Source organism: Mauremys reevesii, linkage group 26, assembly GCF_016161935.1.
Source record: "Mauremys reevesii isolate NIE-2019 linkage group 26, ASM1616193v1, whole genome shotgun sequence".
Lineage (NCBI taxonomy): Eukaryota > Metazoa > Chordata > Testudines > Geoemydidae > Mauremys > Mauremys reevesii.
This window is the reverse complement of record NC_052648.1, coordinates 5252607-5274755: the sequence shown is the minus strand read 5'-3', so window position 1 is coordinate 5274755 and position 22149 is coordinate 5252607. Positions and strand designations below refer to the sequence as shown.

Sequence of the window (22149 nt, the reverse complement as noted above, 5' to 3'; positions counted from 1 at the left end):
TCGAATTTGGAACCCCATTTAACTTGCCGTCCTAGGTGACCGCCTAGTTCACCTATATGAACGGGCCACCCCTACACACACTCACTCACTCACTCACTCACTCTCTCTCTTTCATTCCTTCCTGTGATGGGGTGTTTACCCCACTGTTGCCTGGAAAGGGTTGATGCAGACTGAGAAGGGGGCTAATTAACCCAACAAGCCACAGCTGAGGAGAATCAGGTGGCCAAGTAATCCCCTGGCTGAATGAGGGAGCCCACCTGAGGAGGAACAAGCTGGACTAGGACTATAAGGACACGAGATTGGAAGCAAAAGGGACTGGTAGGAAACTCTGTAGTTCCAGCCTTGGAGAAGGGAGGTCTGGTTGGGCTAGCAAACCTGGAGTCAGGAGAAGCTAGGGCTCAGGAAAAGGCAGGAAGGTTCTAGAAGAGACCAGACCTTGACTGTTGACTAGTGGGTCCCTAAGCTGGAACCTGGAGGAGGGTGGACCCAGGTTTCCCTGCCAGCCACTGAGAGAGTGGCACGATGAAGCAGTGAATGGGAAGACTGCCTAGGGCTGCTGGTAAAGACAGACTTTCCCACCCCGGGAGGGGAAAATGCAGACAGTGATCTGGCTGGAGGGCTGAGTCTCAAAGAGGCAGTAGCAGCTTGTGGAGCGAGAGAGTCGTGTGCAACTGTGGGAAAGGGTGTTGACCTGGTGAGCTATTCCCCACCATGAACAGGAGGAAGTGCCAGTCTAGTGGTGAGCAGAGCATCCTGTTACCCTCCCCACGCCGGCGGCCGGCGATGTGGGGTGAGGACGGTAGTTCCCTTTTATGGACGTCCAGTCAGCCAGTTACTTAGTTCACTGTTCACTGTTGCCTGCTGTGCTGTGAAGTCAAGACATCATCAGCGTTATGAGGCTGTGACGTTATGAGTGTAATATAATATCTCATTGAAAGGTGACAGGGCCAGAAAGAGTAATTAACTCATAGACTGACCTGACCCATGGGTGACCCTTAAGGACTGGTTAGGAAAATATGTAAATGAACAGAGCTTTGAAATGCAAGTCTGCATTGTTAGAGGTAGAAGGGGAGATGTTTGCTCAGGTCTTGTGATGTCAGCAAACAAGTCTTGTCTATTGCTATAGTTTTAATTCAAAGATCAAAAAAAGGAATATTAACATTTATGATGATACTTAAGTGAAATAGTATTATTGTCTATGTGTCTCTTTGAAGGTTGTGCTAACCTGTATCTGAACTGTTTAATGGATAAATTACTCTGTGCTAATTGCCAGGATGTTTGGGAGAAGGAGTTGAGCCTATTGTTTTCTCAGGCCGAAAGGCTGCTGGAAATGTATAAAAAGCCTGGGACACGGTCCTGCTTCATCTCAGATCTGCTTTGGGTTTCAAGAGGGGGAAACCTTAAGCCATAAGGATTGAGATCCCCAGTCATTGACTGGAGCCACCCTGAATATGGAAATTGGACTATAACCTATGGACTATTTCTAAAAGGACTTTTGGCAACTACAAGCTCATCTCTGCTGTGTATCTGAACCTCAAGAATTGAATTCAAGTCTGTCTGTAGATTAATCTTTTAACCAACACTCTCTCTCTTTTCTTTTTTAAATAAATTTTAGCTTAGTTAATAAGAATTGGCTATAGCGTGTATTTTGGGTAAGATCTAAGTTATAATTGGACCTGGGTATGTGGCTGATCCTTTGGGATTAGAAGAACCTTTTCTTTTATATGATGAAGTAAGAGTCTCAGGAATCATCATCATATCTGACAGGTGTGTCTGGCCGGAGGCCTGAGGCTGGGCACTTTAAGGGAACTGCGTGGTTTGGACTTCTAAGTGACCAGTGAGGTACTGTAGAAGCTGTTTTGTGCTGGTTGGTAAATCTAAGTATTGGAATAACCACCAGCATTTGGGGTTTGTCTGCCCCATTTTGGTTGCAGTTCACCCTAATTGAGTGACCTCAGCTGGCTCCCACGGGCAGCACCGTCACAGAGGCGCTGAGTCTGTATGAACCACATAAAGACGTGATTCCCTCCATAGCCCTGATACATAGGAAGGAACCTTTTATGTAGCTCCACTATTCACTAACTGCCCCACTCTACCTTTCATGGCCTGACAGATGTTCAGTCTGTCCCCTATGCCTCCCAAATACCTGTTGCTGCCTGTTTTTCTGTTTTGGCTCCTCAGGGTCTCTGTACTGAGTGGAGACAGAGGGAGTCAGGCTAGCAGCATCAGAGGACAGAAGTATCTAGTAGAACTCAAAATGTCTCTTGGCTTTTCATCCCAGAGATAAAGCAGGTTATAATGAGGAAACAGAATAAGTCTATTTGTGTTCAAAGTTAACATTTTGAGAAATGGGGTGTGTGTCTGTTGAAACTGCTGTGGCTCTTAAGCTAGAGGATGGGGGGACATTTTGTAAGTGTAGGGGAAAAAATAAAAAAAGCGTTCATTCAGAAATGTTTCCTCTGCTGAAGTTAGTAAATCTTTGAACAAAAATATTATAGAAAATTCAGTTGACCCACAAAGAGCATATATTAAATTTGGAGACTAAATTCAATTGTTAAATATAAAAAAGGCTTTAAATGCAAAATTTGAATGCCACCTCCACTCTGCAGTTACTGCTAATGCGTCCATAATAACTATAGCACTCCTGTCATAAACTTCAAAGTGCCCTGGTCCCACAGGGTAGTGTTACAAGGAAGGGGCCAGGTATTGGCTCATGACATGTAGATCAAGTTATTATATTGAAGGTTTTATTGGATTCATTTATCCTTTTTCAGTCTCGTGCAAAGGCACTCTCCTCCCGACCAGCTCTATTCCTGCAGCAGTTGTTTGCTTGAGTATTCAAACCCCAATGAGAAACATGGCAAACATTACATCATGTACCAGCATAGTGAAGTCCATCCAAGTGCTTTGCTAGGGAACTCAACAGCAAGTTCACAGCAGATATGAACAACCAAGTGGCACATTTGACAAGTAACTCATGTTCTGTGCACAGATACATGTGAAAGGGAAATTACTTAACTGGTCTGATGTTTTTTCCCCTTCAAACTAACTTCACTGACAATGTTTCCACATACACATTGTGCCCTTAATCTTCATCCTGTAGCTTCAGCAGAGAACCCTTTTTTCTTTCCCCTAAGGCTTCCAGGCTCCAGCCCTGTAAGGGGGCACAGGTTGCAGAGAAATTCACAGAAACAGGAAATTGAGCTTCCTCGATCAGTTTTGAAACACTAAAAACCTGTTTCCTCTTCTACAGAAACAAAACTGGCAGAGCACTCTCTGTGCAGGTTCACTCTGAGCTGCACCTCAGGAGGAGGAGAAGGCGGCTGCAGGATCCTCACACAAGGAATACATGCTTTAAAATATTCATGAATTAAGCCCCAGAACACTCCATTGTACAGACGGAGAAAACATGGCACAGAGGTTAAGTGACTTGCCCAAGGTCACCCAGCAATTCAGTGGCAGAGCTGGGAGACCTCAGATCTTACTTCCTGCCGTTTAGCCACAACTACATGCTTCTGCCATTAAGCTTTGGGTTTAAGAAAAAAAGTTTTACAAAGCCAACTATTAGAAAGGTTTAAAATAAATCAAATTCAATTACTTTTAAAATTATTTTTTTTAATGTAAAGCAATCCCTTGCAGCGTAAAATCCAAAACACTTTCTGACACTTGTGCATGGGAAGGAGAAAGTGAAGCTGGCTAGAGATAAACCTGGAACTATTCAGGCTAGATGTGTTGTCCCAACTGACTGAAACGTTGCAGATACACAGTGTAGGAGATTGTTAAACTGGAAATCACTTTTAAAACCTACAGGGTTGTTAACAGGCAAAAATGTAATTAAAAGCTAGGGAGACTTTCTTTTTAAATGCTTCTTGGTTTTGTGCACTTTCAGCACATTTTTTTCTTCACATTCAAGTATCTTATTCTGGGAGGCAGGAGCTAAAAACACCCTAGTTTTACTCACATTCAGATATCACAGTGATGGACAGCATAGGCTTTGGCCAAGTCAGTGAACGTCGGTGTCAAGTTCCTCATCTTTGAAATGGAATAATAATAATACTTGCCTACATTATCGGGTGTTTGGAGGATTAATTAACTCTCCAAACCCTGATTGATTTACTCCTGAGCAGTGTCAATGAAGTCAATAGCTTGACTCACATAACCTACCAAAGGGAATTTTTACAGAGGCAGAATGTCTTTTCTCAGCATGGAATATAGCCAGGACTCAGGGAAAGGACTGTGGAGTCTCCAATGACCAACGGTTAGTGATCTGTCCCTAAAACTACGAATCAAACGCTTCCCCCGTAATCAGATTCTTCTGTGTCTTTTTTTTTTCAGAGAGAGAGAGAGAATGGCAATGTACATCTCCCAGCATCCTCAGGACCATTCCCTGAGCCAGCGGCCCCCAGCCCACCTCCCGGGATGGTCCCTTTTATAAACCCGGCCCAGGCAGGGTACGTCTCCACTGCAATAGAAAACCCACGGCACCGAGTCTCAGAGCCTGGGTCAACTCATTGAGGCTCACGGCACTTAGGCTGCAGGGCTCAAAATTATAATGCAGATGTTCAGGCCCGGGGTCTGAGACCCTTCCCCCCTTATGAGGTCTCACAGCCTGGGCCCAAACATCTACACTGCAAGTTTTAGCCTCACAGCATGAGCCCTGCGAGCCTGAGTCAGCAGCTGTGGGGCTTTTATTGCAGTGTAGATGTATCCCTAGGGATCATCCACCAGTGGCATAAGTCAGAGCAGCCCCTAGGCTGCTCTAACTCAAACTGGGCAGTCGGAGACTGGGCCTCAGAATCAGATAGCTGTAACCAGATCTCTGGTTCTCCCCACTTTTTGAGCTGTGTCAAGCTTGGCAGTGGGAGAGAATCTGGCCCAGGCCAGTGTGGGAATCAGTGGGTTCTCTGGGCCTTTAGAATCATGCTTGGAGAGCTGCACAGAGCTGTCTCAATCCAGGAGCAATTTGGTGCCTATTTTTCTCTGTAACCTTGGCAATATTTGTAAAATCCTGGCTGCAGAACAATTATAACCTCAGGGCCCTGTGTGAGGCTGGGAAATTAGAAGAAGAGGGAAGAGCAGAAGGAGAAGGAGGAGATGGGGACGGAGAAGGAGCAGAAGGAAGAGGAGGAGGAGAAAAAGATCAGATAAGTGGCAAGAGAGTGACCGGGGAGTCTGAGTACCACACAATTACAACTGCTCCGAGGTGAGAGGACAGAATCAGTCAGGTCGGCCGACACCGCAGAGACACCAGATGACAATTCAGAGATGGGAGAGGGGACTGTGCCGCACGGTGACATTAGCAGACCTCAGGCAAACACACGTGTCCTTCTGGCTTCAAGAGGAGCCTGTTCCAGTGAGGTCAGGGGTGAGAGGCCGCAATGCCCACCTGCAAGGCAATGAGACACTGTGTCCCCTACAGGCTCAAAGACTAAAGTCACAGCTGTGCCAAGGTCTTATGGGCCAGCGCTGAAGCAAGGACACCCTGCACAAAACCACAACACCCACTTCAATCCCTGCTTCAGAGCCCTCCTGACAGCTCAGGCAGCGGCTGTACGTGCTGCAGCCATGCCCCCCTCACTCTTGGGCCAGTCGAATTTTGAGCAAGTGCAAAAACCATGCAGAGGGGGTTATCACCCCCAGCCCCGAATGGGCACCGTTGTTCAGTGGGTGCCCAGCATCCTTCTGTACCAGGCCCTGGGTGCCTAGAAGCAGCCCTATTCGCTGCCCAGTTCCAGCTGGCATGCACAGGTGAAAGAGAAGAGGGTTTCTATCATCTTGAAGTCAATGGGAGTTAGGTGCTGAAACCCCTTCGAGAATAGGGCCTGAGTGCTTTCTGGGATAGACCTTTTACCATCTCTGCCCTTCGTATTCAGCGCACACAAGGGTCCTTTCTCACCTTAATTCCCCGCTGTTCTGCTGCTTTGCCTCTCTTCCCCCATCCCACCTCCCACCTTCTCGCCTAGCCCTGCCGGTTCCAGGTTTAAACAGTGCTAGAGCAGGTGCTGTCTATGTCCATGGTGTCTGCGTATGCCTTGCGTCTGAACGGCTTCATCCGCAGCACTAAAATCACCTAAGGCCACGTCTACACCAGCACGTAGGTCAGCCAAACTTTTTGTCGGTACAGCTGTGTCATCATAGGCTGGTAAATGTAGACATGGCCTAAATTGAGCGCTGTTCTGAATCTGACAACAGATGCCTTGACATGGCTCCAGACCAGTGGGGGGGGGGGGGGAGGAGAGGGGCCTCATCTTCCACCAGATAGTGAATGAGTTTGATGCTGGCTTTCTGACACTGCATCAGCTTCCGTGCAAAGTTTCGTTTCCTCCGTCACCCGTGCTAATTTGGCCATTCTGCAATCACCAGCCAACAAGCTAGCAATAGTGGGCTGACAGCTGCTCCAGGGTCCTGCAAGATGCAATCGTTTTATTTTTTAATCCTACAGACAGCTAGCACTTAGATCTCCCTGCTACATGACAAGAATCATTTCCCCCTTCAACCATGCTGATTACTGCCCAACTGGCTTGCTTTTAAAGTGCTAGCAGGTTGGCAGCCACTCCTGGATCCTACAAGATGGAATATTCTTTTTTTTTTTTTAAATGCAAGATATAATTAACCTTTGAACTACCTGCCACATGACATTTCTGAGGCAACAGTAATAAAAAAAGGATCTGCTATCTATGTGGATGAGACCAACAACTGTGATTACATGAGGCAGAGGCCCGGGAGGTTTTTTGCCTTCCTCTGCAGCATGGGGCACAGGTCACTTGCTGGAGGATTCTCTGCAGCTTGAGGTCTTCAAACCACGATTTGAGGACTTCAATAACTCAGACATAGGTTAGGGGTTTGTTCCAGGAGTGGGTGGGTGAGATTCTGTGGCCTGCGTTGTGCAGGAGGTCAGACTAGATCAGGGGTCAGCAACCTTTCAGAAGTGCTGTGCTGAGTCTTCATTTATTCACTGTAATTTAAGGTTTCGCGTGCCAGTCATACATGTTAATGTTTTTAGAAGGTCTCTGTCTATAAGTCTATAATATAGAACTAAACTATTGTTGTGTGTAAAGTAAATAAGGTTTTAAAAATGTTTAAGAAGCTTCATTTAAAATTAAATTAAAATGCAGAGCCCCCCGGACCGGCGGCCAGGCCCCGGGCAGTGTGAGTGCCACTGGAAATCAGCTTGCGTGCCGCCTTCGGCACACGTGCCATAGGTTGCCTACCCCTTGACTAGATGATCATAATGGTCCCTTCTGACCTTAAAGTCTATGAGTCTATGAGTCAAGATGAAAATGGCCTGGGCTCTCAATCCTCGTGCTTCAGGGTATAAACTGATCCACATCTGGGTTCATATGTGCAGTCTCCCTTCATAGTGAGGTATTGTGCCTTAGGGGACACCTTCCTCTGAGGGCTCTACTGGGGAAAGGAAGACCTGGGCCATTGTAAGGTCTGTAGTGGAGACGCTTCACTTAGCTAGGTCGACCTAGACCCTGCCTTAGTCTCTCTGGGCCTCAGTTTCCCAACTGTGCAGTGGGGATCACAGCACCGCCTTACCTACTGGGTGTGGTGAGGTTCTCATCCTATGGTAGCAGGAGAAGCTTGGCTAGATCTTCTCTTTATCCAAAGTAAAAGGGGTTGGTAATATGATGTTTCCCCAAGAGATGGCCTGAGCTGAGAGAATCTAATTCTAACCAGTCCACACCACCTTACATTTCCCCAGCGCCTTTCCTTGTAAAGCTCCTGATTCAGGACTGTTCGCCCCACTCCCGTAGGGCCGGTGAATCTGATTCTCCCCTCGTTTATTCTTGGCGGACCAAGGCGCAGAGAAGCTGAGGGCTGTGCCCAGGTGATGGAGAGAGTCGGTAGGGAAAGAACCCAGGAGTCCTGCCTGCTCCTCCCCCCTCTCTCTCCCTCTGACTCTGCCTTAAAAAAAAAACTTTGGATTTGTTCCCAGCTGCTGTTTCTTTCTTTAAAGGGGGGGGCATCTCCGCGCGGCCCCCCCGCAGAGAGAACAGCTCCTGGACCTGGGTGGGACTTTCCCCACTGCCTCGCCCCTGCCCGTCTCCCTGCGCCCGCGCCGCTCCCCCGAGGGCCGGCCAGGAGGGGCTTCTCGCGTCTCCACTACAAGAGGAGGGCGAGCGGTAAACCAGAGCGGAATCGGAGCGAAGCGGAGCAGAGGGGACGCGGCGCCCCGCTGAATCTGCCTTTGGGGCTCGATCCCTGCAAGGGCAGCGCTCGGACTCCTGGGTTCCCCGCGCCGGACGGAGGAAGCGGAGTGGCAGCCTGCAGATTAGCTCAGGCGCTAACACCCCCCATCCCCACCCCCAGCTGGTCCCAAACTTCCCGGGCTACTTGGAGCCGCCCCTCGGGAAGGGAGCTCGCCGGGCTCGGGAGCCCCGCGCTGGGAGGACCCCACCCCTGGGGCCGGAGAGGGGCAGAGCCTGTCCCCGGGAGTGAGCGGGGAGCCTCCTTGGGGGCCAGGGCTGCGGGGAGAACCCAGGAGTCCGGCTAGGGAGCGGACCCCTCCCGCCCCAGGGAAAGGCAGGGGCGCTGCGCTCTGCGCCCCGGGGACCATGCGGGGAGCATCCGCCGGCGCCCCGCTCAACGCCTCGCTCCTGCCCCCGAACCGCTGGTCCTGCCCCGGGGGGCTGCTGTGCGCCAACGGCTCGGAGCCGCGGAGCCCCCCGCGCCTGGTGGACGCCTGGCTGGTGCCTCTCTTCTTCGCCGCGCTGATGGTGGCGGGGCTGGCGGGCAACTCCCTGGTCATCTACGTGATCACCAAGCACAAGCAGATGAGGACGGTCACCAACTTCTACATCGGTGAGTCGGGCACGGGGCGCCTGGGGCTGGGCACGGGGCGCCTGGGGCTGGGCACCCTGGGGCTGGGCACGGGGCACCCTGGGGCTGGGCATGGGGCACCTGCGGCTGGGGACAAGGCACCCTGGGGCTGGGCATGGGGCACCCTGGGGCTGGCATGGGGCACCCTGGGCTGGGCACCCTGGGGCTGGGCATGGAGCACCCTGGGGCTGGGCACCCTGGGGCTGGGCACGGGGCACCCTGGGGCTGGCACGGGGCACATAAGAACATAAGAAAGGCCGTACCGGGTCAGACCAAAGGTCCATCTAGCCCAGTATCTGTCTACCGACAGTGGCCAATGCCAGGTGCCCCTGAGGGAGTGAACCTAACAGGCAATGATCAAGTGATCTCTCTCCTGCCATCCATCTCCATCCTCTGACGAACAGAGGCTAGGGACACCATTCTTACCCATCCTGGCTAATAGCCATTTATGGACTTAGCCACCATGAATTTATCCAGTCCCCTTTTAAACATTGTTATAGTCCTAGCCTTCACAACCTCCTCAGGTAAGGAGTTCCACAAGTTGACTGTGCGCAAGAAGAACTTCCTTTATTTGTTTTAAACCTGCTGCCTATTAATTTCATTTGGTGACCCCTAGTTCTTGTATTATGGGAATAAGTAAATAACTTTTCCTTATCCACTTTCTCAACATCACTCATGATTTTATATACCTCTATCATGTCCCCCCTTAGTCTTCTCTTTTCCAAGCTGAAGAGTCCTAGCCTCTTTAATCTTTCCTCATATGGGACCCTTTCTAAACCCCTAATCATTTTAGTTGCTCTTTTCTGAACCTTTTCTAGTGCTAGAATATCTTTTTTGAGGTGAGGAGACCACATCTGTACACAGTATTCGAGATGTGGGCGTACCATGGATTTATATAAGGGCAATAATATATTCTCAGTCTTATTCTCTATCCCCTTTTTAATGATTCCTAACATCCTGTTTGCTTTTTTGACCGCCTCTGCGGCACCCTGGTGCTGGAAACGGAGCACCTGGGGCTGGGCATGGGGCACCTGGGGCTGGGCACCCTGGGGCTGGAAACGGGGCATCTGGGGCTGGGCACAGGGCACCTGCGACTGGGCATCTTGGTGTTGGACTGGGCATGGGGCACCTGTGGCTGGGCACCTTGGGCTGGGCATGGGGTGCCTGGAACTTGACACCTTGGGGTTGGACTGGGCATGGTCATGCTGGAGCTGGGCACAGGGCACCTGGAGCTGGGTAGGGGCAGTGCTGGGGCTGGGCATAGGGCATCTGGGGCTGGACACTGGCACCCTGTGGCTGTAGAATGGGGCAGTCAGGGCTGAACTGGGCACTCAGTGGCACCGACTGCTTGGCAGATTTCCTGGAGAAAAGTTTGGTGAAGACAGGAAGCTACAGGCTGGCTTGGCTAAATGTGCAGCAACATCTGTAAAGAGATGGGGGGAGATGTACAATCAAATGGCATGCGAGTTACCAAAGGTGCTGTCCGAGAGACCTTGCAGCAGGGCCCCAGCAAACGCCTTAAAATCAGGGAACTGTCAGAACTTCAGCATGAGGAAGTCAAAGAAAAAGTGAGCAAAGAACGCTGAAGACAAATAAGAACTGCTCTGAGGCTAAAACTCAGCTAGAAAAATTGGATCCATGCTATTAGTAGAATGACACACTGCCAGAGTGATCAAGTAAGAATCAAGAGAAGAAAAAAAATTAACATCCAAACAAGAAATCTCCTGGTGATTCATGAAGTAATGGCTATCAATCAAGACATGGACAGGATGTACCTCTCCCAGTGTGATGGAGCAGGTCTGCTATCCGTGGAGGAAGCAATTGACAATGAAGAATATAACATCAATATGTATTAGGAGTCAGCCAGAATTAAAGATCATCTGGTAGTGATAAAAAGCCTGTGTCCCAGCCCAAGAAAGCTTGAAAGAAAAGAGAAAGCAAATTGTCAAAGAAAGACTCAAAAGATTTACACAGAAATCAATGCGCAGGCGGTGGCGAGAGAGAGCAAACCCATTAGCAGCTGAAGATTCATGCTTACAGACGGATGCCTCAAAAGAGAGCACGCACACTCCACAGCAGTCCTTCAGGGTTAATTTCCTTTGAAACAAAATTGACCTACCAAATTATTTACGCTATTTAACCTCTTTTTCAAGGGCCTGGAGGAAAACATAAAATCTCACTGCTAAAGCTCACGGCTGACCCCCAAAATTGCAAGAGTGGTAAGTAATGCAGAAGCCAGGTCACTTATTCAGCGCAATCTGGGTCACTTGGGCACACGCAAACAATATGTGTTTTAATACTGCTCAATGTACCCGTTTGCAGCTGAGAACGAAGAACGTAGGCCAGGATGGGGGTCTTTCTCCTGGGAGGCAGGGACTCTGTAAAAGATTTGGGGGCTGTGGTGGATAATCAGCTGATTAGGAGCTTCCAGTGTGTGGCTAGGGTCAAAAGAGTGAATGTGATCCTGGGAGGCATAAACAGGGGAATCTGGAGTAGGAGCAGAGAGGTGATTTTACCTCTATATTTGGCACTGGTGTGACAGCTGCTGGAATCCTGTGTCCAGTTCTGGTTACCACATTTCAAGAAGGTAGGTGATAAATTAGAGGGGCTTCAGCAAAAAACCTCAAGGATGATTAAAAGATTAGAAAACCTGCCTTTTAGTGATAGACTCCAGGAGCTCAATTTATTTAGCTTAACAAAGAGAAGGTTAAGGGGTGACTTGATCACATTCTATAAGTACCTACATGGGGAACGAATATTTAATAACGGGCTCTTCAAACTAACAGCGACAGGTCAAACACGATCCAGTGGCTGGAAGCTGAAGCTGGACAAATTCAGGCTGGAAATAAGGTGTAAAATTTTAAGGGTGAGAGTAATTAACCAGTGGAAGAATTTGCCAAGGGTCATGTGGATTCTTCACCACTGACAATTTTTAATGTTTTCCTAAAAGATCTGATCCAGGATTTATTCTGGGGCAGTTCTCTGGCCTGGGCTATTCAGGAGGTCAGCCTACATCAGTGGTTCTCAACACCGAGGTCTTGCAGGGGATACTCAACTCATCTAGATCAGGGGGTGGCGGGATGGGTTTAGGGGGGTTGCAAGTGCAGGGCCGGCATTAGGGGGTGGCAAGCAGGGCATCTGCCTGGGGCCCCACACCACAGGGGACCCCACAAAGTTAAGTTACAAGTTGGGGCTCAGGCTTCAAACAAGGCTCACAAGTGAAAAACAGGCTCGAGTACCACACTGAAGTGTAAGTACAATATTTATATTAGGGCTGTCAAGAGATTAAAAAAACTAATCACACGGTTAATGGCGCTCTTAAACAATAATAGAATACTGTTTATTTAAATACGTTTTTGGTGTTTTCTACATTTTCAAATGTATTGATTTCAATTACAACACAGAATACAAAGTGTGCCGTGCTCACTGGATATTTATTTTAGATTGCAAATATTTGCACTGTAAAAAACAAAAGAAATAATATTTTTCAAGTCATCCAATACAAGTACTGTAGTGCAATCGCTTTATCCTGAAAGTTGAACTTACAAATGTAGAATTACGTACAAAAAAATACCTGCATTCAAAAATAAAACCATGTAAAGCTTTAGCGCCTACAAGTCCACTCAGTCCCTACTTCAGCCAATCGCTCAAACAAGTTTGGTTACAATTTGCAGGAGCTAATGCTGCCGGCTTCTTGTTTACAATGTCACCTGAAAGTGAGAACAGGCGTTCACATAGCACTGTTGTAGCTGGCATCACAATATATTTATGTGCCAGATGCGCTAAAGATTCATATTCATATTCATAAAGATCCCTTCATCAGATTTTGGATGGCACTTCAGATTCTTAAACCTTGGGTCGAGTGCTGTAGCTCTCTTTAGAAATCTCACATTGGTACCTTCTTTGCGTTTCGTCAAATCTGCAGTGGAAGTGTTCTTAAAACGAACATGTACTGAGTCATCATCCGAGACTGCTATAACATGAAATATATGGCAGAATGCAGGTAAAAAAGAGCAGGGGCCATACAATTCTCCCCCACGAAGTTCAGTCACAAATTTAATTAACGCACTATTTTTTTAACGAGCATCATCAGCATGGAAGCATGTCCTCTGGAATGGTGGCCGAAGCATGAAGGGGCATACGAATGTTTAGCAGATCTGGCACATAAATACCTTGCAACACTGGCTACAAAAGTGCCATGCGAATGCCTGTTCTCACTTTCAGGTAATGTAAATAAGAAGCCAGCAGCATTATCTCCCGTAAATGTAAACAAACTTATTTGTCTTAGCGATTGGCTGAACAGGAAGTAGGACTGAGTGGTCTTGTGGGCTCTAAAGTTTTACATTGTTTTGTTTTTGAGTGTAGTTATGTAACAAAAAAAATCTACATTTGTAAGTTGCACTTTCACAATAAAGAGATTGCACTACAGTACTTGTATGAGGCAAATTGAAAAATACTATTTCTTTTGTTTATCATTTTTACAGTGCAAATATTTGTCATAAAAAATAATCATGAAAAGTGAGCACTGTGCACCTTGTATTCTGTGTTGTAATAGAAATCAATATATTTGAAAATGTAGAAAAACATCCAAAAATATTTAATACATTTCAATTAGTATTCGGTTGTTTAACAGTGCGATTAATCACGATTCATTTTTTTTATTGCGATTCATTTTTTTGAGTTAATGGCGTGAGTTAACTGCGACTAATCGACAGCCCTAATTTATATTCCAATTGATTTATTTTATAATTGTATGGTAGAAGTGAGAAAGTCAGCCATTGTTCAGTAGTAGCGCGCTGGGACACTTTTGTATTTCTTTGTCTGATTTTGTCAGCAAATCGCTTTTAAGTGAGTAAGAAGGAGGCTGCCTGGAGGTTGGGAATCTGCCCTAGGGAAGCTCCATGTCGCTGGTAGGCCACCTGAGTAATATAGCATCCAGACTTGTGACCCAGCCATTCTGCCCCGGAGTCCCACCTCTCCCTTCACCCCAGCAATCTCCGCTCCTCCTAGCCGCAGGCATCAGTTACAACACGTAGCCGCACACTGGTTATTTGTCGCTTTGCAACTAGTTTCTTTGGAGAGATTTTCACCCTTTTGTGATCCCCAGTGACAGAAAATTAGAGTCTAAGCTCTGCCTACCCCAGTCCCTCCCCTGCCATCCTCGCCTCAGCTGCTTTTATAATGAATCTCCTGGCTCATTGTGAGAATTTCCTGTTCTTTGTGCAGTAACCCAGGTTACTGAGGGCTTTTTGTTCAGCTAAAATATTGAGGGGCCTGATCCGCAGCTGCCTTGTGCTTTCTGTCCTCATTTGTACCTGTGCAAAGTGGGTGCAAGATGCCACCACCTCACAGTGTCCCACTCACATCGGCGGGACTCTTTTATCATGTCAGTGACCAGACAAAGTGCCAGGCAGGGCTGGATCAGGCCCTTACAGATCTCACCATCCGTTTCAGTGCAAGTCGGAACAGGCACCTGGGATGGGATGGTGAAGCAAGTGACACTCAGCTGTACTGAACCGGCTGACACTGCACGAACGTCTTCACCTGACTGGGCAAAGCAGACCTTCAGGACGGCCCCGCATAGCTCGTACATCCCTTATGGAAGCACTGTCAATCCATCGGCGCTTACCAGAACCCTGCTGCAGTCCAGGAGCACAGGGGTTAACCAGGACATCCTGGCTGATGTCCTGAAATGAACCAATAAAGTGAATCCCCCTGACTCAGAGGAAACCCTGGCCCTGGGGGATATTGACTTTCACCACCGTGCTTGCTGGTGCCTGGTGTAAATCAGCATAATCCCATTGAAAGCGATGGTGCTACGCCTATTTACCCGAGCTGAGGACCAAGGTTATACAGATCAGTATTGACCGTTCCCCCTTGCTGCCTCACATGATGCAGAACGTAGCGACTGCTTGCGTCATCCCCTTTGCACAGCCAAGGGGCCCTGCTGCAGAAAACCAGGCTGAAATCACGATGAGGTCAGCACACAGCGAAAGGGTTACCGTCCGTCTGACTCATTTTGCCATTGTACTCAGTCCGGGAAGCCACCTGGAGTCAGCAATAAGGTCAAAAGAGGGGGACGCTTTACTAGCAAACACCAATCCACAGCAGTTAATTGCCATGAGTAGGTTTATATTTGTAATCAAGCTGAGCTATTTAATCAGAGTGAGGTGGAGGCCAGGGCTAAGATGCAGGTTTGAAATCCCTATGCTGCCTGGAAATGCAGGTTCAAATCCTAGCTGTGTCAACCCAGCCCTTCACCTCACTGTGGTAGCTAAATTGAATACTATCTTCATGCTGCAGGGCACAGGCAAGCACTGACTGACAGGGGGTCAGGAAGAAACACCCCTCACAGACAGGTTATTTCTATGGGGCTTTCTTGCATCTTCCTGTGAACTAGCTGATATGGGGCCTTGTTCTGATCTGATAATCCCTAAACCCTGAGAAGGCAATTTACAAAACTATGTCTTATCTGCTCTCTGTGAACATTAAAGACCCCAGGGTCCATAAGAGTACAGAGGGTTTATCCCTAGTGTCTTTGGCCAAGCTGCTGTGCTCCATCCCAGAGGGCAGCTGCTGCACAGGTGAGAGGCTTTGGTCTGCAAGGTGCTGTGTCTGTGTGCAATGTAACACATTAGGCTCCCAAGTGCTGTTGTCTGGAGTCACTGAGATGCCAAATCCCTTTTGCTGGCATGGATCAAAGAGACATGTCATCCATCAGGAGGCTGAGTGAGTGGATTCTACTGAGTGTGTTCACAGTATATAATAGATAAACAACTGTGCATTACGAGGCTATTCTCTCTTGGATTTTCCAGGTGCCAAACCTCTTTCATTCGCAGCAATTTACCCATGAAATTGCTAGAGGCAAGAGCCAAGAAGCTTCACTAAGCTCTCAGAGGTACATAGCATGGAGTGATGGGGTCGCCAAAGGATAATGCAACCTTCAGAGAAACAAGAGAGAGGGAAACGTATTCCCTGGCTGGGGAAGGGACTGACAAGGAGAGCCAGGGAGCGGATAGCTACCGGGCTGAAATTCTGTATCTCCTTCAGCACCCTTCTCTGCTCGCTCCAGCAATAGCGGATGTAGCTAGCACTCTGCATCTCCAAGGGTCTGCACAGACATGAATAGGGACATGAGCTGGACCCTCCTCTTCCTAGCCCCAGGAGGGAGGTAAATGTGATCCTCTTTCTACAGATGGGGAAACTGAGGCACAAGAGGGGTTTGATGACTGCACAGCGAGCCAAGTGCCAGAGCTGAGATTAGATCTTGGGGGTTCCTGGCTCCCAGCCCCAAGCTCTAACCACTAGATCTTGTTGCCTCTTGATGCTGACGTTACTAGAAACCCCACCTCTGCACACCGCGCAAATCTCACTCCCAGAGTGCTCTGCGTATGGCCCCGATCCAGCAAGGAGCCAAGCAGCATCCGGGAAGCACTCAGCATTCTCCAGGCTCAAACTTCCACTCCGCTAGAGCAAGTACTGCCCCTTAGCCGGTGTCAAGGCTCTGTGCCGTCAGGGATGGGGCTCAGCTCCAAACCCCAGGCCCCCAGCCCCCCACACCGGGGTCTGATCACAGGGGCAAGTCTGAGACAGTTGAGAGGCTATTGACACAGGGTGTGACTTACGCCTTCTTCCAGCCCTTCAGTGTGTATGTAGATTCCCTAAGGGCCTAATTCTTCTCTTGCACTGGTGTAAACCTGGCGTAACACCCCTAAAGCCAATGGAGTTAATCCAGATTCATGCCAGCGTACAGGAGACCCTTCCTCTCTTTTACGGCCAGCTGGCCCTTAGACACCCCAATCTCCCCTCTGAATTTGGCCCACAGGGTGTCGTGGAATCTGAGAGGGAATCGAAGCTGGTTTACCCCACAGGCCCAGGAGCTGGAAGATGGGGTTATAAGCTTGATGCAGGTGAAGTTCTCTGGTCCCTTGCAGATCCTCGGCGGGTGCAAATTGCCCCAGCTCCATTGACTTCACTGGAGCAGTGGCAATTCCTGTCCGCTGAGGCACAGCCCCTGGGAATCTGTGGGTGCAGCCAGGAAAGCAACTAACAGAGGGGTGGAGAGAGAAGAGGCTCCGAGTCTGGTGCTCTCTGCCCCGGATTGTGCCGCTCCAGGTGGAACCACACAGTATTGGCTGCAGTGGAGACTCGCCCTTTACCTGGGGTGAAGAAGAGGGGAAATAAACCAAGGCCTGTGGCATCAGTAGAAAGAGAGTCAGTTGTTCTGGACACATCCATTTTCCAGCAGCAAAGTCTTTGTTTCAGACCCGTTGCCAGAACGGCGCGGGGAGGGGGGTGACGAGAACTGAAGCAGCTGCCAGCTGTTTCGCCTTTCAAATCGACCCCGTCGCTGCCGTATCTAAGCACCTCGCCATCTTCAATGGATTTAGCCTCACCACACCCCTAAGAGGCTGTTCTCCCCATCACACGGGTGGAAAACTGAGGCACAGAGCTACTAAGTGACTTACCCAAGGTGGCATAGGGAGCCTGTGGCAGAGGCAGGATTTGAACCCAGGCCTCCTAAGTCCAAAGCTTGTGCCCTAATCACAGCATGACCCTTCCTTTCTTTTGACAGCCAACCTTGCCACTACCGATATCATCTTCCTGGTGTGCTGCGTGCCGTTCACTGCCATGCTGTATCCCCTTCCTGGCTGGATCTTCGGGGAGTTCATGTGCAAGTTTGTCAATTACATCCAACAGGTGAGGCCTTGGCTTAGGGCTTTGCTCACTACTGTGGGCAGAGCTGGGGTGACTGGGGGGGTTTAGTCTTCAAAAGAGAGACTGTGGGTGCAGCAACAAGGTGAGCTTTTCCCTCTCTGTGCACGCAGGCACCTCACAAGTACATTTCTCATGCAGTTGCACAACAGGGCACACACCCATGCCTCGCACAGGTGCAAGCCATACACACACACGGCCTATGTGCATGCTATACAAACAGAAACATTAGATAAAAAACATACTCTTGCTGGCAGGTTGCTGCATAACATGACTTTATGATAAACACACAGTGACCAAAACCAGAGAGAGACAAAGCAGGCTGCTCCCTAAGGCAGAGAGGCACAGATATTGTAGTCACCGTGGATAGTTCTCTGAAAATTTCAGTTCAATGTGCAGCAGCAGTCCAAATGGCTAACAGAATGGTAGGAACGACTAGGAAAAGGATAGAAAATAAGATAAAAATATCATAATGCTACTATATAAATCCATGGTATGGCCACATCTTCTGTACTGTGTCCAGTTCTGGTCACCCCATCTCAAAAAGGAGAAAGTGGAATTGAAAAAGGTTCAGAGAGGGGAAACAAAGATGATCAGGGGTATGAAACAGCTTCCATACAAAGAGAGACTAAAAAGATTAGGGCTGTTCAGCTTAGAAAAGAGATGACGAAGGAGGGATAGGAGAGAGGTCTCTAGAATTATGAAGGGGGTGGCAAAAGTGACTAGAGAAGTGTTATTTACCCTTTCACGCAATACAAAAATCAGGGGTCACCCGATGAAATGAATCCGCAGCAGGTTTAAAACAAACACAAGGGAGTACTTCACCCAACGCACAATCAACCTGGGGCCTTCAGGGCCATGAGATAACTCAGTGGTTTAAGCATTGGCCTGCTAAACCCAGGGTTGTGAGTTCAATCCTCGAGGGGGCCATTTAGGGATTTAGTTGGGGATTGGCCCTGCTTTGAGCAGGGGGTTGGACTGGATGACCTTCTGAGGTCCCTTCCAACCCTGATAGTCTATGTTGTGAGTATAAAAGTCTAAATGAGCTCAAAAAAAGATCTAGATAAGTTCCTGGAGGATGGGTCCATCAATGGCTAATAGCCAACATGGTCAGGGACACAATGCCATGCTCAGGGTGACCCTAAACCTCTGATTGCCAGAAGCAGAGAGTGGAAGACAGGGTGGATTGCTGCAAAATTGCCTTGTTGTGCACATTCTTCCTGAGGCAGCTGGCACTGGCCACTGTTGGAGACAGGATACTGAGCAAGATGGACCATTGGTCTGACCCACTATGGCAGCACTGAAGTTCTTATGTAAATCACCCCACCTTGATTTAGGCCGACATTTTCCAGACTAACTGGAAATGTCCCAGATGGCACATGTCCATACACAGCCTGCAAGCAAGACCAGGAACCCCCCTGCTCTTGTGGAGCTAGCTTGCATTTCCAACACACCACACCATGCAAACTGAGGTCATCGGCTTCCTAGGGTAGAATACTCAGAAACACGGAGCCAGACACTCAGCTGCTGGGTATTGCTGTATCTCCGTTACAGTCGACAGCTGGGGATCAGACAGTGGACAGGGTGGGTGCATGGATGGGTGTTCCCCCAATGGGCTCCCCTCTCCGCTTCTACCTCCCCTGGCAGGTCTCTGCGCAGGCCACCTGCGTCACCCTGACGGCCATGAGCGTGGACCGCTGGTACGTGACCGTGTTCCCGCTGCGCTCCCTGCGCCAGCGCACCCCCCGCATCGCCGTCGCCATCAGCCTGGGCATCTGGGTCTGTGAGTAGAGCCGGCGTGGATGGGGGGGACTGGGGAAACGTGGGGCCGGGTAGCTGGGGCGAGCTGGCCAGCAGGGGCTGTCACTGGCGCTCTCGGAGGAGGAAGGGGGATGGAGAGCTTCGTGTGGGCGTGAGGGGACATAGCCTGCTGGGTAAGGGCCCCTTTATTTTTGAAAGAAACCAGCCAGAACCATTTCTGCAACTCCCTGGCCCAACCCCCGACCCAATACATGTCAGGGTTCAGATAAAATGGGACCTGCACCCGTTTTGCAAAGCCAAGCCCTACCTGGGGAGGATGTGGGGGCGGTTCAAGGATGGGGGCTGAAATAGGAATTTGGGGGGATGTAAGAAGAGAGGGGACACCTGTAACACATGCACGAGCTGAAGCTGCTGGCTGTATCAAGTGGGGTCCTCCCCACCCTCGGGGAATGGGCCGTTGGCACCTATCATCCTCATGTCCTGGTTCTGCCCCTTCCCTTTGTCCCTCCAAGTCATTCCCCCTGCGATCCATGATCCTTCCTGGTTCTGGTTGGAGTCTGTCCCTCCGACCAGCTCCCCCGCTGGCTGTGACTCTGGGTCAGGTCTGTCCCTCCGACCAGCTTCCCCACTGGCTGGGATCCTGGTTCTGGTTCGGCTCTGAACCTCCATCTTGCACCTCCGCTGGCTGAGATCCTGGTTCTGGTTCGGTTTGGTCCCTTCATCCCCTGCTGACCTCTAAAGCAAGCGCCCAGCCAGCCGCTGGGTCGCTGACTCTGGCCTTGCTGCCCGCGGCAGGTTCCTTTATCGTCTCCGCCCCGGTGCTGATGTACAACAGGTTGACAGAGGGCTACTGGTTCGGGCCGCAGACCTATTGCAGTGAGTCCTTCCCCTCCGCCTCCCACGAGAAGGCCTTCATCCTTTACAACTTCCTGGCCGTCTACCTGCTGCCTCTAGTGACCATCTGCGTCTGCTACGTGGCCATGCTCTACCAGATGGGACATCCCACCGTGGAGCCCATCGATAACAACTACCAGGTACCTGGCCCTCCCCCCTGCACACGCCTGTAGAGGGCGTGTGTATGCGTAGATCTACATGAGACCTGATCTCCAGAGGCTTTGAGCACCCACGGCTCCCACTAGCTCCAGCAGGAGTTGATGGTGCTCAGGACTCCTTGGTCACAGGGCCAGATTCATCCCTGGCCTCGGTATCCAATGACACATGCATGATGATGCTTGGGTGCATGGCCTGTGTCTGCAGATACTTGCAGATACATGCACCTGTGTCCACGTGTCTGTGCACAACACATGCTGCCATTTGCACCCATGCACCCACCGTTTGGTTTGCACATGAATGCACGTAGAGGCACCCACCACTACTTGCACGTGTGACCCACTCCATGTGATGCTCTGTTGCCCCAGTGGCGGCTGGGCCGTAACTAGAGGTTCATAAGCCTGCCACTGCACTGTTCTTTTAGCTCCAGCAGCAGAGGTTCATGCGCTCCAATCCAGACGTCCCAGGTTCAATCCCCACTGCCAACCACCCCCTAGAGGTGTGGTGTCATATACACACATGCAACCACTTGTGTGTCTACCTCTTTGCACATGTCCACCCACTGGCATGATGGCTCAACTCCCACCAGAGCTGGCTGGCTGTGAACGTTAACACACACACCCTGTCTCTGTGGCTTGCCAGGTGCAGCAGCTGGCCGAGCGCTCCGAGGCGATGCGGGCCAAGATCTCCCGCATGGTAGTCATCATCGTGGTACTCTTCACCATCTGCTGGGGGCCCGTGCAATTCCTCATCCTCGTCCAGGCCTTCAGCCCCAGCTTCCAGCGCAACTACTACATCTACAAGGTGAAGATCTGGGCCCACTGCATGTCCTACACCAACTCCTCCATCAACCCCATCGTCTACGCCTTCATGGGCGTCAACTTCAGGAAAGCCTTCAAGAAGGTCTTTCCCTTCATCTTCAAGCAAAAGGTGGGCTGCACCAATGCAGGCAACGCCAACATCAACACCGAGATGCACTTTGTGTCCTCGGGCACATAGGGGGGTGGACATGCCCCTCCCTGTCCAGAACGTGAGACCAGATGACCCTCTTTGCTGATAAGAACGTGAAGCTCGTAGAGCCTTTCATCCCAAAGTGCTTTACAAACCATCTCACCCACCATTGTAATGCAACCACCTCTGGGGTGGAAGGCAGCAGCTGTTCATATAGCCCAGAGCAACACTGCCTGGCAGTTTAGGACAGGAAGTGAAGGAGGACACTCCGAAAGGGGAGGTAGGCAGGCAGTATGTAATTACCCCAAGGAGACCGGGGCTAAATGGCTAAACCACTCCCACTAAAAATGGCCTGGGACTTTTAACCCCCACAGAAACCGAACCTCTGCTTTTCCTTTGAAAGATGTATGCCTGGGTGCATTCTGCGCCAAAAAATTAACAATTCTCCGCACAATATCTTAAAATTCTGCAAAACTCTGTAAGTTGTATTTGTCAATAAATAAATACAGACGCACCAGCATGGCAGTGGGGAGCACAGGCCACAGGCTGCACGAAGGTGGGAGATCACCCTGCAGGCTCCCCACCCCACACCCCCGAGACACAGACTCAGCGGTGAGGCTGCACCTGACCCTGACACAGCACAAGGGCTGGGGCCCTGCCCCTCTGTGCCAGGCGCACCAGGTGTGGGACAGGCAGGCTCAACCACGCAGGATCCAAGTGTGGAGTGGCTCAGTGTGGGGGGATCCAGGTCTAGGGTGAGAGGATTCTGTGTGGGACAATCTGGGAGCAAGCAGCTCAGTGGGGGGTCTAGGTGTGGGGGGATCTGGATGCACAGAGGCTCGTTGG

The 22149-nt window shown here is 49.9% G+C and overlaps 1 protein-coding gene across 2 annotated transcripts; it reads left to right on the top strand.

Annotated features, from left to right (window-relative positions):
- The first annotated feature begins 361 nt into the window (after positions 1–361).
- KISS1R (KISS1 receptor) lies at positions 362–21709 on the top strand. Of its 2 annotated transcripts, none has more exons than XM_039515881.1 (5): positions 362–739; positions 17402–17526; positions 19189–19324; positions 20098–20336; positions 20995–21709. In XM_039515881.1, exons 1-5 carry the CDS (start codon positions 712–714, stop codon positions 21349–21351), a joined length of 885 nt encoding a protein of 294 aa, XP_039371815.1. In that variant the 5' UTR covers positions 362–711; the 3' UTR covers positions 21352–21709. The 2 variants fall into 2 exon arrangements, with proteins under 2 accessions (XP_039371815.1, XP_039371813.1); XM_039515879.1 differs by lacking the exon at positions 362–739 and adding an exon at positions 8435–8808.
- The last annotated feature ends 440 nt before the right edge of the window (positions 21710–22149 follow it).

Coding starts and splice junctions, on each gene's coding strand:
- KISS1R (XM_039515879.1), top strand. CDS start 8,562: ATGCGGGGAGCATCCGCCGGCGCCCCGCTCAACGCCTCGCTCCTGCCC. Junction 17,527..19,188: donor TTGTCAATTACATCCAACAG/GTGAGGCCTTGG, acceptor CTCCCCTGGCAG/GTCTCTGCGCAGGCCACCTG. Junction 19,325..20,097: donor CAGCCTGGGCATCTGGGTCT/GTGAGTAGAGCC, acceptor TGCCCGCGGCAG/GTTCCTTTATCGTCTCCGCC.